Source organism: Crinia signifera, chromosome 19 (assembly GCF_055691185.1).
Source record: "Crinia signifera chromosome 19, ASM5569118v1, whole genome shotgun sequence".
NCBI lineage: Eukaryota > Metazoa > Chordata > Amphibia > Anura > Myobatrachidae > Crinia > Crinia signifera.
This window is the reverse complement of record NC_139226.1, coordinates 135,833,672-135,850,018: the sequence shown is the minus strand read 5'-3', so window position 1 is coordinate 135,850,018 and position 16,347 is coordinate 135,833,672. Positions and strand designations below refer to the sequence as shown.

The window sequence follows — 16,347 nt, the reverse complement described above, 5'->3', positions numbered from 1 at the left end:
GGACCTGTTGTCCTAGATTTTAGTAAACAGGATTATAGAATGAGTGTATTAGGGAATTAGGGGCTGTGATGTGTAAATTTTCCTACGGTGCTTAGAGACCGAGCACCAGACCGTATCTATGGATTGCATTGGGTTAGTGACAGGTCATCATTGGTTTGGTAGAAAACACTGAGGATCTAAGGTCAAAACAACCTTTAATCAATTGGAATCAAACCGAATCTGCTAAGATTTTATGGGCGAGATGTACTAAGCCTTGAAAAGTGATAAAATGGAAACCACCAACCAAGCAGCTTCTACCTGTCATTTTCCAAACAAAGCCTGTGGCATGACAGTTAGGAGCTGACTGGCTGGTGATGTATCGCTCTCCATTTTATCCCTTCTCAAGCTTAGTACATCTGGCTCTAATAGAGTTCTAATAAACCCTCTGGAACTCTGGAAGCGTCCAGCATGACATCGAGGTATGGAACATCATGCTGGCTGACTGGTAGTAACATTGTTTAGGGGCAGAGAGAGGGGGCGTGTCCAGAAAATTGCATCATCGCGGACACATCCTGGTCCACAATTCTGAGATTACACTGTGAATCACGTCATCGGCCCGTCCGGATTTAGGGGATTGTTTTTCGGCAGCTGGGGGTGGTCAGGAGTGCCACCCGATTATCGGGAGACTCCCGGCCATCCTGCTTAGTATTGAGCCATAAATATAAAGTAGAGAAATGAGACAGATCATATCCTATACATTTGTACAAATGAAGCCGCTCTCATCAGCGCAGCTCCCGGCGTGACTATCACCATGAGCCGTCCGCCACAATGGGATGCTCGTGCACCCCATTCTCAGCAATGGAACGCACAAGTCTGTGAGACGAAGAGAGTAGACCCAAACATTTGTCTTTGCACAATAAATATTTTTATTTATCAGTATAGAAATAAAAATGAAAGAAATGTATATAATGGTAATTTACTCTGTTTTCGGAGATAATCACCCTATCATCTGCATTCCCATGACAGCTAACAAGATTATAATATTTATGTTCCGGCTCCTCATGAATATACATAACCAGATCCGGGTGAATATGAACAGAGTTCCTGGACCAGTCATATAAAAGAGGTCTCAAGATACAGTATGAGAGTCATTCAGTCTTTGATACAATAGGACAAGATGGATTCCAGCTGCAAATTCTACCCTGAAGACGGCATGGATGCTAGAGAACATCTGGAAACCTTTTTTGCCAATAAAGAAGGACTGACCTTTACAGAAGATGTCGTTAAATTTCCAATGGTGGCTCTATACAAAATTTTCAAAGAGGGTAAGTATGTATACTGAATAGGTTATACTTAGTGTGGGTGTATGAGGTGTGCAGTTGTGTTAGGGAATTCAGACTAAGGGGTACATTTATTAAAGGTTGTAAAAGTGGAAAGATGCAATGTTGCCCATAGCAACCAATCAGCCGCCTAGAAAATGATAAATAGAATCTTCTAGAAAGAATTGCAGAAGATGGTAAGACCCTTTAGAGTGGTGTCGGACGCTCTTTGTCCTGTTTTGCAAATGTTATTTCTTGATGGTACAAGTGCAGTCCTGGTTCAGGAATCCAATTTGTAATCCACAGAGGTAAGTAGCGGATGAGGTGTCTTCGGCTGACGCGTTTCGTTGGGTGGGTTCCTAGCTTTTTTTTTTTTTAAATTCCCGATAAATAGAATCTGATTGTTTTCTACACCCCCACTTATAACTGTTTTAACCTTTGGTAAATTTACCTCTAAAAGTGCAAATCTATATTAGATAAATATGTCCTCTGTACAGCGCTGTGCAAAATGCGGGAGCTATGTAAATTATGATATAAATATGTAATGGTGGAACTAGGATTCTATGTTTTTTATTTATAGATTAATGCGTTATAGATACATATTCCATTATTACCATCCCAAGCCAGACAAAACTACAGACTCAAATCCCTTTCACATTGCAGCTTTAACATGGTATATTGCCGTTTTTTTTTACCGTTTTAAAACCCGGACAGCTGCAATGTGAAAGCTCCATTGTCAATTTACCGGTTACAGATTACCGGTATTTTAAAACCTGATAAAAGCAGGATCCTACACGTTTAAAAAAGTGATGGGAAAAAAACGGCATTGAAACGGTAATACCCCTTTCAGACCGCACTTAAACGGGTAATATACCATTTAAGCTATGCGTTGTGAAAGGGGTTAAGGCTGTCTGCCCATTTTTTAAAAATGTTTCAAATTACCGGGTCAATGCCGTTTATGCGATGGGAAAGCAGCTTTAACAACAAGAAAAAAAGGGTAAGTATTTCTATAGGTGCACTGAAAGTCAAATAACCATACATAAAATGTAACTTTTATCTCTATTCAATAAAAGGGTGAAATATTAAAATATAGTAAATAAAGATATGAAAAATAAAGATTTAAAACATAAATGGCCTCTGCTCTTCCACGTCCACCACTTGCAAGGGTGAATATTCCCTATATGTCTGTTATGTGGGTATTTGCAATTCGTATGCAAATAACGCACACGATTTGCATACAATTTGCATACGGTTTGCATATGACTCGACCCACGGAGCGATTTAGCTCGCCCATACTATCCACGTCAGCCCGAAGCGTGGCGAGCGCATGCGGTAAGTGTCCTCCCAACCTGTTCATACCCTCACTATCCATGTCGGCGTGGAGTTGATTTTATAAAGTGTGCCTGCCACGTACAAAGCGCTCGTGTGCTCGCCATGCACGAAGCGTGGCGAGCGGACATGGATTACTTGACGTGTATTCCGCGGCCCCTTCCCACACTTCGGGCTCATTTTAAGCGGACGCTCACCACGCTTCGGCTTGGTGGCTCGCTGCGCTTGCCACACTTTATAAAATCAACTCCACGCCGATGTGGATAGTGGGGGTATGAACAGGTCGGGAGTATGCATACCACGTCCCCTCGCGGGGCACACTGCACTCGCCACGCTTCGGGCTGACGTGGATAATGGGGATGTGTTAAATCGCATCGCAGATCGAATTGTATGCAATTTGTATGCAAATCGGATGCAAATATAGCATGCACTTTGCATATGATTTACATACAATCTGCTGGGAAGTGCCGCCGTGAAACTAAACAAGTACCGTTATGTATATATAAAAATGAATACTCTGTTATTTTATCTGTTTTTATTGTCACTGGCTTTATTCCCAGGCTTTAAGTGACACTTTGGGTGAGATTTAATAGGATGAGAGATTCAGAAAATGAGAGATTTTGGGGGTAATCTCCAGTTTTTTTTTAAAGCGGCAATAATTTACACTGCAAAATCAAACTGATTTTGCAGTGTAAATGATTGCCGCTTTAAAAAAACTGGAGATTTCTAACAAAATCTCTCACTTTCTGAATCTCTCATCCTATTAAATCTCACCCTTTGGGGGAAATTTACTAAAGGAAATTTGTAAAAAAATAGGTGTATTTGTATTTAGAAATACACTTATTTTTGACATTTACTATCCCGACGTATTCATATTAAGGTGCTATCAATACGAATACGAATTGCCGTATTTTCGCGATAGTAAATGTCAAAAATAAGTGTATTTCTGGATACAAATACACCTATTTTTTACAAATTTCCTTTAGTAAATTTCCCTTTAGTAAATTTATCTGTTCTATATTTACTTGTTAATTATAAACACAAGTGAAACAAGTGAATACAAAAATAATAACAGATTTTTCTGTAACATAACTCAGTGTCTGTCAATATAGAACAGATACAAAGGGGGAAATTTACAAAAAAAAAAAATGTGGAAAAAAATCGTATTTTCATACGAAAATACAATTTTTTTTTTGGTGTATACGTATTTTTGGCATTTACTGTGCCAAAAAAACGTATTTTCGTATTCTTAATGATGGGACATTCGTATTTGTATTTACAAATACGAATGTCTACACCATCGATAGAATACGACAGGAATCACCATTCAAAAGAATGGTGGCTCCTGATTTTACTAAGCAGCCGTATTGATAATACGGCTGCTAATTGGCGTGAAACAGCCACGAAAATACGGCAGGAAAATACACCTTATTTTCCTGACGTATTTGGCAGAAGCTTGCACGGATCAGTCAGATCCATACAGGCTTTAGTGTAAAAAAAATAGAAAAATAAATAAATTTATAAAAACAGCGTGGGGTCCCCCCCCCCCCCCCCACAGCCGTAACCAGCACCAGGTACCTTGTCCCGGTCCGGATCTATGTCGGCATTCTTCACCATGTCGATCTCCATGTCGGCGTCCGGTCCGGGGTCCAAAGAAATTCATGGTGGACCTGTGGAAGGAAATCCTACTCACCCAGGTCCTCCATGGAAGTTCTTTAGTCTTGATCCGCCATAGTCCAGTTCTTCTTCCAGGTTCTTAAAGCTGCCGGTGACTCCGGCATCTCCCCGCAGCGGACTGAGAGGCGCAGAGATGTTTCATCTTCCGCACCTCTCATCATAATGATTCTATTGGCTACTCAGTGGCGCTTCTGATTGGCCGCTGAGTAGCCAATAGAATCATCCTCTATGTATGTAAAAAACTACAGATAGTATGGGTTACATTTATAGGTCAATGGTTTATAGGCTGACGTGTCTTAACCCTTTGAGTGCCGAGTGAATTTGTCGAAATAGGTGTGAAAATTACCAAGAAAACATCTTTATTAAACATCTTTTTTTACATAATATTTTTATTTGAATTTATATAACACATGTGAGCGACGCTGGCATTTTTAGTGGATAGAGAGTAATACTTGATATAAAAAATGGTTGAAATTGACTTCTGTTTTTGCAGTAGTTTACATCCCTTATAATATCTGGATGATAAGTCGACAGTCAATAAGTCAGCGCCATATGGTCGACATGGTCAAAGTGTAGGCATGTTAAAATGGTTGACATGACAATGTTTGACACACCACATATGGTCGACACAAGCTGCTTGGAATTCTTTTGCATCTCTAACTTTTTCACACTGTATTTTGGCCTCCACATAAACAATATGTGCCAAGCAAAGCGGCCATACAGCGAGGGACCTTGCCTGAAGAATGGGGGACTAGGTGAGGGGATGATATACACTAATTGGGGTTTCATGTGATGACACTGTTGCACCATAAAAGCATTGAAAAAATTGTCAAGCATTTCATGTGTCGACAATTTATATGTTGACCTTTTTACGGTGTCAACATTGACCTTTTCCCTGTTAACCTTTGGGGGTTGACCTAGACCAGGTGTGGCCAACCGGTTCTCGAGATCTACCAATGGTCCACTTTTCCAGATCACCCAGCTGGTGCACAGCTGTAGCCATTACTAACTGTCACATTCCCCAGATCACCTAGCTGCTGCACAGCTGTAGTCATTACTAACTGTCACATTCCCCAGATCACCAAGCTGGTGCACAGCTGTAGTCATTACTAACTGTCACATTTACCAGACCACCTACAGTAGCTGGTGCACAGCTGTAGTCATTACTAACTGTCACATTCCCCAGATCACCTAGCTGGTGCACAGCTGTAGTCATTACTAACTGTCACATTCCCCAGATCACCTAGCTGGTGCACAGCTGTAGTCATTACTGTCACATTTACCAGACCACCTACAGTAGCTGGTGCACAGCTGTAGTCATTACTAACTGTCACATTCCCCAGATCACCTAGCTGGTGCACAGCTGTAGTCATTACTGTCACATTTACCAGACCACCTACAGTAGCTGGTGCACAGCTGTAGTCATTACTAACTGTCACATGACCCAGGTCACCTAGCTGGTGCACAGCTGTAGTCATTACTAACTGTCACATTCCCCAGATCACCTAGCTGGTGCACAGCTGTAGTCATTACTAACTGTCACATTCCCCAGATCACCTAGCTGGTGCACAGCTGTAGTCATTACTAACTGTCACATTCCCCAGATCACCTAGCTGCTGCACAGGTGTAGTCATTACTAACTGTCATATTTACCAGATCACCAAGCTGGTGCAAAGCTGTAGTCATTACTGTCACATTCCCCAGATCACCTAGCTGCTGCACAGCTGTAGTCATTACTAACTGTCACATGACCCAGATCACCTAGCTGGTGCACAGCTGTAGTCATTACTAACTGTCACATTCCCCAGATCACCAAGCTGGTGCACAGCTGTAGTCATTACTAACTGTCACATTTACCAGACCACCTACAGTAGCTGGTGCACAGCTGTAGTCATTACTAACTGTCACATTCCCCAGATCACCTAGCTGGTGCACAGCTGTAGTCATTACTGTCACATTTACCAGACCACCTACAGTAGCTGGTGCACAGCTGTAGTCATTACTAACTGTCACATTCCCCAGATCACCTAGCTGGTGCACAGCTGTAGTCATTACTAACTGTCACATTCCCCAGATCACCAAGCTGGTGCACAGCTGTAGTCATTACTAACTGTCACATTTACCAGACCACCTACAGTAGCTGGTGCACAGCTGTAGTCATTACTAACTGTCACATTCCCCAGATCACCTAGCTGGTGCACAGCTGTAGTCATTACTGTCACATTTACCAGACCACCTACAGTAGCTGGTGCACAGCTGTAGTCATTACTAACTGTCACATGACCCATGTCACCTAGCTGGTGCACAGCTGTAGTCATTACTAACTGTCACATTCCCCAGATCACCTAGCTGGTGCACAGCTGTAGTCATTACTAACTGTCACATTCCCCAGATCACCTAGCTGGTGCACAGCTGTAGTCATTACTAACTGTCACATTCCCCAGATCACCTAGCTGCTGCACAGGTGTAGTCATTACTAACTGTCATATTTACCAGATCACCAAGCTGGTGCAAAGCTGTAGTCATTACTGTCACATTCCCCAGATCACCTAGCTGCTGCACAGCTGTAGTCATTACTAACTGTCACATGACCCAGATCACCTAGCTGCTGCACAGGTGTAGTCATTACTAACTGTCATATTTACCAGATCACCCAGCTGGTGCAAAGCTGTAGTCATTACTAACTGTCACATTCCCCAGACAACCTAGGTGGTGCACAGCTGTAGTCATTACTAATTGTCACATTCCCCAGACAACCTAGCTGGTGCACAGCTGTAGTCATTACTAACTGTCACATTCCCCAGACCACCTAGCTGGTGCACAGCTGTAGTCATTACTAACTGTCATATTTACCAGATCACCCAGCTGGTGCAAAGCTGTAGTCATTACTAACTGTCACATTCCCTAGATCACCTAGCTGGTGCACAGCTGTAGTCATTACTAACTGTCATATTTACCAGATCACCCAGCTGGTGCAAAGCTGTAGTCATTACTAACTGTCACATTTACCAGATCACCTAGCTGGTGCAAAGCTGTAGTCATTACTAACTGTCACATTCCCCAGATCACCCAGCTGGTGCAAAGCTGTAGTCATTACTAACTGTCACATTTACCAGATCACCTAGCTGGTGCAAAGCTGTAGTCATTACTGTCACATTTACCAGACCACCTACAGTAGCTGGTGCACAGCTGTAGTCATTACTAACTGTCACATTCCCCAGACAACCTAGCTGGTGCACAGCTGTAGTCATTACTAACTGTCATATTTACCAGATCACCTTGCTGGTGCAAAGCTGTAGTCATTACTAACTGTCACATTTACCAGACCACCTACAGTAGCTAGTGCACAGCTGTAGTCAGTGCTATTTTTGTAGGAAAATAGGTTCAGGAACTGTGGGCGGGGGCAGAAAGTGGGCGGTGATGTGGGAGGAGCAACAAAAGGGGCGGGACATTACATTAAAAAAAGAAAAACATAATTCCTCACTCCGTCACGCTTATTATACATATGCCACACACAGAGATTCCCATTATACATATGCCACACACCGTGATGCCCATTATACATATGCCCCCCACTGTAATGCTTATTATACATATGCCACACACAGAGATTCCCATTATACATATGCCACACACCGTGATGCCCATTATACATATGCCCCCCACTGTAATGCTTATTATACATATGCCCCCCACTGTAATGCTTATTATACATATGCCATACACTGTAATGCTTATTATACATATGCCACTCACAGAGATGCCCGTTATACATAAGGCCCACACCAAGATGCCCGTTATTCATATGGCCCACACAGAGATGCCCGTTATTCATATGGCCCACACAGAGATGCCCATTATACATATGCCGCACACAGAGATGCCCGTTATACATATGCCGCACACAGAGATGCCCATTATACATATGCCGCACACAGATGCCCGTTATACATAAGGCCACACAGAGATGCCCGTTATACATATGGCCCACACAGAGATGCCCATTATACATATGCCACACACAGATGCCCATTATACATAAGGCCCACACAGAGATGCCCGTTATACATAAGGCCCACACAGAGATGCCCGTTATACATATGCCGCACACAGAGATGCCTGTTATACATAAGGCCACACAGAGATGCCCGTTATACATAAGGCCACACAGAGATGCCCGTTATACATATGCCGCACACAGATGCCCGTTATACATAAGGCCACACAGAGATGCCCGTTATACATAAGGCCCACACAGAGATGCCCGTTATACATAAGGCCCACACAGAGATGCCCGTTATACATAAGGCCCACACAGAGATGCCCGTTATACATAAGGCCCACACAGAGATGCCCGTTATACATATGCCGCACACAGAGATGCCTGTTATACATAAGGCCCACACAGAGATGCCCGTTATACATAAGGCCCACACAGAGATGCCCGTTATACATATGCCACTCACAGAGATGCCTGTTATACATAAGGCCCACACAGAGATGCCCGTTATACATAAGGCCCACACAGAGATGCCCATTATACATATGCCACACACAGATGCCCATTATACATAAGGCCCACACAGAGATGCCCGTTATACATAAGGCCCACACAGAGATGCCCGTTATACATAAGGCCCACACAGAGATGCCCGTTATACATAAGGCCCACACAGAGATGCCCGTTATACATATGCCGCACACAGATGCCCGTTATACATAAGGCCCACACAGAGATGCTCGTTATACATATGGCCCACACAGAGATGCCCGTTATACATAAGGCCCACACAGAGATGCCCGTTATACATATGCCGCACACAGAGATGCCTGTTATACATAAGGCCCACACAGAGATGCCTGTTATACATAAGGCCACACAGAGATGCCCGTTATACATATGCCGCACACAGATGCCCGTTATACATAAGGCCCACACAGAGATGCCCATGTAGCCCACACAGAGATGCCCAACACTATCTACCAACACTTGCAATGTGTGGTCAGTATGTGACAGGGGACATATATGTAGACCCACATGTGGTCAGTGACAGGCAGAAGGGGGGACAGCAGGGTGACAGTGCAGGCTGGGTGCAGGCTGCAGGGCCCAGGGTGACAGTACAGCGGGTAACCGGGGCTGCCCTCCTCTCTCTTACCTGCTCCCGCAGTTTGAGGATCACCATGGTGCGCAGCACTTCCTCCTGCATGCAGCTCCTCCAGGCTCTGTGGATGGTGAGGGCGGCCTGTGCCCGCGGGGTGAGCAAAGGATGGGGGGGTAGCAGTGTGCACTCCGGCTCCTGCTTGCTGTACCATCTCCCGTCTCCCACCTCACACAGCCACGGCCACCGCAAAACCCTATGGGGGAGCCCGCAGATACTTGCTCCCTAACCAGCTGGAAGTGAGAGAGAGCAAAGTGCTCCGTTGTCTCACAGAGTTCCGCCACTCAAGCGAGGTAGAGCAGGGAGCGTGGGGGGACTGATGCCGGGCACAGCGGGGAGGACCGAGCGGACGGACGAGCAGGGCGCCTCTGTGCAGCGGGACGGAGACCAAGATGGACCATGGAGGGAGTGTGTCCTGAGTCCTCACTGCTGCGGCGCCCGGCCGTGACTCACACAGCCGATATTGTATGAGCCACGGCCGGGCAGCGCAGCAGTCAGGACACAGAACAGCATGCAGCGGGCGGGCGGCGGCAGGGATGATCTTCCTTGCCGCCGCGGAAACAGAGATTGAAGATAATCTCTGTGCCTGCGCCCGGCGTTGAACTTCCGGAACGCCGTTCCTGGTGAAGTCATTTTTCAAATGATCTTCAGGAACGGCGTTCCGGACCGTTCCGCCACAAATATAGCCCTGGCTGTAGTCATTACTAAAGGCCCCCATACACTGTGCGATTTGGGCCCGATTTCACCCGATTCGGATGGATCGGGCAGTGAAGCTGGCCCAAATTGTATGTGTAGACATGCCATCCGACCCGATGCGCGGTCCCGTGCGCATCGGGTCGGGGTCGGGAGGTCAGACGGGCTGCACATAAGATTTGTTAAATCTTATGTGCAGACTGGAGGCAGGCAGGGGACGCGGCGTATGGGGAGCTGAGCGGGGCGGGCTGATGCAAGGAGCCGGGCAGGGGAGGCGCACTGACCTGGGCGGTGATCGCCGCAAACAAGGAGCCGGTAGTCCAGGGCGGTGAACGCAGTGATGGGTACCAGAGACCTTATAGCGTGGGGGAAGCCGGACAGCAGCGGGCACACATAGAAATAAATGGACAGTCAGTGATTGGCTGAGAGGTCTCAGTCAGAAAGCTCTCAGCCAATCACTGGCTGTCCATTCATTTCTGTGTGTGTTTTTCTACTATGTGCACCCGCTGCTGCCCGGCTTCCCCTACGCTACCCTGCAATCTGGACCCCTCGCCGCCCAGTAAGTAAACTCACTGCCTGGCTCTGTGCTTGCAGCCCCCCCCCCCCCCCCCCCCGACGCCCCGCTCTGCTCAGCTCCCGGCTCCCTCTGACAGCAGCTCCCCGGGGACTGCGATTCGTCACATGCAAAACTTGGTGTGATCCCCCCGGGGAGTTGTCAGTAGATTAGGTCCGACTTTGGACAAGTCGGCCTAATGTATGGGGGTCTTAACTGTCACATTTACCAGATCACCTACAGTAGCTGGTGCACAGCTGTAGTCATTACTAACGGTCACATTCCCTAGATCACCTAGCTGGTGCACAGCTGTAGTTATTACTAACTGCCACATTTCCCAGATCACCTAGCTGGTGCACAGCTGTAGTTATTACTAACTGCCACATTTCCCAGATCACCTAGCTGGTGCACAGCTGTAGTCATTACTAACTGTCACAATTCCAAACATGTTGCATTCATTCCTGCTATAGATCCACAGGCTGTCTGACATACATGAAGTGTTGGTAGATCTTAAGGACAGGTTTGGCCACCCCTGACCTAGACTCTTTTGATCTTTTTATAGTTGACCTTTTGTACTACATACGTCTCTTATATAGGGAAGTAACGGGAGTGTTGAGAATTAGTTACTGTACTTACCCATCACATCGCATTACAGAATGATGCAGAGAATCAATGCTACATAGCATACTGTATTACACTTTGTGATCATTGGGATCTTTCCCTGCAGGTAACATTAAGGGAGACCTTCTCATTGACCTCAGTAACGGATCCTTCATTCATCATCTCTATACAGCCAGTGGGTTTTTCAAAGAGTTTATTGTTCTGAAGTACTCTGAGAAATGCATTATGGAGCTGAACAAATGGATTAACACACGTACAGGAGCGTTTGAGTGGGATCACATAAAAGGATTTCTTGAAGGCAAAGAAGAAAACAGGTAACGTATCTGACCAAACATCTCTCTAGCTAAGAGTAAACTCGGTGTCAGGGCGGCTATCGGGGGGGACTGCCGGGGCTCCAGTCCCGGTCCCAGGCAGAAAGGAGGTCCAGGAATGGAGTCTATCAAGTATAATTTGTCAAGAGCAAAATTAACATTTCCCTTGAAGCAATGTAGAGCTAGAGTAGTGCGGACAGGGGTGAGAACATTGGTGGTCTTACCAAGCATGCAAGGGTCTTGCCTACTGTATATTGTCAGTACCCTACCCCATAGCTTCTCATGACTGTCCTCCCTGTTATCAGTACACATATTTTATTTTACTTTGGCTGAAAAAATACCCTGTTGTGCAGGTACATGCCAGGGTCTGCTAGAACATGTAGTTCAGCAGACAAAGCTAATAATAAATCCCTAAAATGTGAAGCTTTTATTTGAAAAAAATATATATATTTGCCCAAATCACGTGGTTTAAACTTTAATCCAAATTCTTCAGGAATCTTTGTTCCTGGTAAAAAATAACCCTTTAGTTTATCAGGACATAGATTGTTGGTAGCAAATAGTTAATTCCATACTCTACAAATCACTTCCTGTTTGCTAATTTCCTCCACTAAGAGACCTTATTACTCCTCTATTCACCCTAAGACATTTTTGCATACCCTCCTGGAATGGCCAGGGGGCTCCCAAAAATAGGGACCACCTCCCGGCTCCCTGGAAGGGTGGACAAGCCTCCCACATGCCCTTGGTCTCCCCTGCATCTTCCTACACTGCTGGTAAAATGCCGCAATTCAGGGGTGTACATGGAGGGGCTAAAATGATGCAATTTGCATAATTTTAGCCCCGACCCCTCCATGTACATGCGTAGAGAGGACGAGGGCATCTGAGGCTGGTGTCCCCAGGGGGATTGTGTGTCAATGACATCTACGTGTATGATTGGCTAGTTCTAGATCCAAATAAACCTTATTGTGTTTGTATTTTTCAGTGATCAGTGTCAGGACGGGACCATGCCATTGAAGTCAGCAATAACAAAGATCATGAAATGCAACGTTAACCAGGAAAATTTCGAACACCCAGAGTTTTTAGAAAAAGCAGACTGTCTCAGCACTGTCTGGCTGCTAGAGCTCATCAGCAAAACCAAAGATGAATATATAAAGAATTTCAGGCATTTCATCAAGCTGCTAAAACCGGATGGCGCCCTGATCTTGGTGGGGTCTTTCAACACAACCTATATGAAGATCGGCAAGGACAAGATACATATATTGGACTATGATGAGGCCTTTGTAAGAAGTGTTCTCGCTAATGAGAGGTTCGTTATTGACTATTATGCAGTTCAAAAAAGAACAGCAGACTGTGGCGTTATTGACTATGGCGCGCTTTTTGTCATGGCGGCTCACAGAGAGAAGTAAGGCTGGGAAGCAATAGAGGGCAGCATAGGTGTACAGAGGTGCCGACACAAGTCTGACCTCTATGGTTCTTCTGCCCTCTGCTGGGTCACAGACCACCTCCTTCACCTCTTTCCCTGGGATAAAAACTGCTCACCTGGGTCAAACAGGCAAGCTGTCTATGTACCAGAGAGGGTGGAGGAGGGATGGGAGGGGGGGTAATACGCTTCATAAACAGGGACATTGTCCACCAAAGGCGCGCATTAAACATTTACACCATAATGTCCAATACACGTTAAGTTACACGCCATTATGTCCATTATGTATTATGCCAAACACCATAATGCCTATTAAAAATTATGCTACATAAGTGCTGCTTATCTACATGCTCATTGCCAAGGGTTCCATGCTCATTGCCAGAGGTTCCATGCTCGTTGCCATGTGGGATTACATGCTCATTGCCAAGGGGGAATACATGCTTGCAGAAAATGGGGGACTGCCGCTGCCAGGCAGAAGTGATAGCCACTGACAGTGGCAGAGCCTGGCTGTATTCAGAGCACTGCAGGTCCCGGCTATTTTAAATAATACCCCTTTCACACCAGAAAATGCATTCCCAGGTTGGCCCCTTTTACACCAGCCTAGTCCCTGCATTTTCTGGTGTGAGGGGGAGAGAAAACCACCCCTCCCCCCCTTTAACCAGTTTGCTAATTTAACCGGCTATATCTTGCGAACCAACTGACCTATTTACATGAGACAAGTATCATATTGAAGAACTTTTAAATGGGCTTTGAATGATTTTGGTCCAGTGAAACTGGAACGTTTGGTTCCAGAGTAATCTGCCCTCAAAGAACAAGAACAGCCATGAAATTACATTTCAAAAATAAAATAATCGGTTTACATGGAACCAATTGACCGATATGGACCAGCCTGGTATCATATTGAAGGCCCAAGCAATTTGGAATTGAATGAAATCAAACACAAGCTTCTGTAATGCCAGGGGGGGAATTGGCAGCCGTCAGAACTGGGTGGTGGTCGGAATTGACGGGGGGAGGGGGGCAGCGGGCACCACCCGCAGATTACTGTGCTTCAGGGGGGGCAGTGGGCACCACCCGCAGATTACTGTGCTCCGTGGGGGGGGGGGGCAGCAGATTGCTGCTATCCAGCATGGGGGGGAAGTGGGTGCCTGCCGCTGACTAGCTGGGGGGGGGGGGGGGGGCTGCCGCCACTCGCAATCATAATCCACAGGAGTGAGGGGGTGGGCAGGGGTGTACTCACCTGCTCCCTGCTTGGTTGGATTGCTGGGTGTCCCAACTTCCGTACTTGGCAGCCGCTGCAGGTTTCTTCTGACTTGCTGGTCTCCTCGTCAGCTCAGTACTGCCCTCCAGTGGCCGGCGCCCTAGGGAAATGCCTAAAGCTGCCTTGTGGTGTTGCCGGCCCTTGCCACATTCCACAGACTGTAATCAGGGATTTTGGAGAGTCTGTTTCAGTTTTGACCCTCCACCCCCCCAGGGACAATTCTCAGGAACGACGAGGCCCTGCTCCTATGCTCTCTTCTTGCACGACTATGACGTCCTGTAAGTAGAAGTTTCATAGACTTGATACATATAAATATTATGTGACAAAGGCCCTTATTCTGTTCGGTGCGGCCGGATCCGATTATGTGGCCAGGACCGTGCGTGCGAAACCCCGCCTTCCATACGGATCGCTCACTCCGTCCGTACGCGGTAAGAAGCTGGCCGAACGGACCGCACGTGTATTTTTCACGGAATACGCCTCCTCCATCTAAGGGAACCTCCCCCATCATTCGATGGTCGCAGACCATCGAATGCAGGACCGTGTGCTCCACCAGCTCCCGCAACCTCAGACCACACGGACATTTTTCTGTGCAAAAGCCAGGATCTGGGCGGGCAGCTGACATCCGGCGATGTCATATGTCCACCCCCTACACGTGCGTCACGGCCGCATTACCATACGTACGCCCAGCGTTTTCATGGGAACGCCCATGAAACGCGGAGCGTATGCATATGGTAATGAGCCCAAATAGCCCTTTACGCCCCTCTCCACCCCCTGGTCGGAGTGTTCACATATCATGCGGGATTTGGCCGTACGCCCCGCTCGCACATGCGCAGAGACGCCTCTGCACATGCGCAGACACAAAACATCGGCGGGCCGAACGCACGCGGATATATCCGCACCGACCAGAATAAGGGCCATTGTTATCCCTGAATCAACAGTTCACAGTATTATAGGTTGTATTGAGCGGAGGCTGCCTCCATTGTCAATGCACCAAACTGTTCAAACTGTATCGTCCGGCACAGACAATTAATTACACAAGCACAAGAAAAGAAAAGCTTATTTGAGGGTGCAGTTGGAATCAATAGAAAATGTAAAATATTCTTTATGTAAAGTATACTTTATGTTACACTCTGTCCTGTCTGGCTGGCTGCTAATGGCAAGCAGCTAGGCGCGTGTGCTTCATGTGCTCTCAGCTGTATCCACTGATTACCTTGCCTGATGGTATAAAGAGGGATCAGTAGGACTCCACCCTGCTGGTCATAGTTCCTGTTCCTGGTGTGGATGGCCTGTACGCCAGCTCCCCCAGGAAATAAGCCTGGGACATTTGCCTTGTCTATTCCTGTTGTCAACCCATACCTCCCAACTGTCACGATTACAGCGGGACAGTCCCGATTTTCGGGTCCTGTCCCGCTGTCCTACCCGCGGCAGACATTATCCCGCTGCGGGGGGTGGCAGTTGGGAGACCCCCCAATCTAGTAGAATAGACGCTGTGCGCATGCGCACAGCGTCTATTCTCGTATGAAAATGAGGTTGCGGCTAATTAGCATAAGCCGCGACCTCATTTGCATATGCCCCGCCCCCTTTTCGGGCGCTTGCCTACAGGTCAGAAGTTGGGAGGTATGTCAACCTGCTCTGGATATTTGCCTGGTCTCTGTCTTCAACCCGCTCTGGATATTTACTTTGCCTGCTATCAAAAGGACTTTCAGTTAAGTACTTTGGTTGCTACTAATTATTACCATATACCGAGTGGCTGGCCTGCGTTCTCCCACTACTCTGCATCCTGCAATTATCCATATTCCTTTGTATTATCCTCCTGCATTTCTTGTACCATGGAAAGTTACTTTGTTTGCTGTGGAAATTATACTTTATTCTTTGATGCTTGAATAAAGTATTTTCATCGTTATTTTCTGTGGACATTTTTTTGAGCTGCATCCAGGTCCTGGCTAGATTTATGTCATTGCTATCTGCTGCTTTCCCCAGCTTCCAGGCATGGTGGTGTTTTCCAGACTCTCTGCACAGAAGGGGTTAATC

General features: G+C 46.4%; 1 protein-coding gene across 1 annotated transcript; it reads left to right on the top strand.

Annotated features, from left to right (window-relative positions):
* Window positions 1–1,156: 1,156 nt before the first annotated feature.
* LOC146041647 (nicotinamide N-methyltransferase-like) lies at window positions 1,157–13,044 on the top strand. The gene is made up of 3 exons (XM_083161579.1): window positions 1,157–1,304; window positions 11,437–11,644; window positions 12,621–13,044. Exons 1-3 carry the CDS (start codon window positions 1,157–1,159, stop codon window positions 13,042–13,044), a joined length of 780 nt encoding a protein of 259 aa, XP_083017705.1.
* Window positions 13,045–16,347: the final 3,303 nt, after the last annotated feature.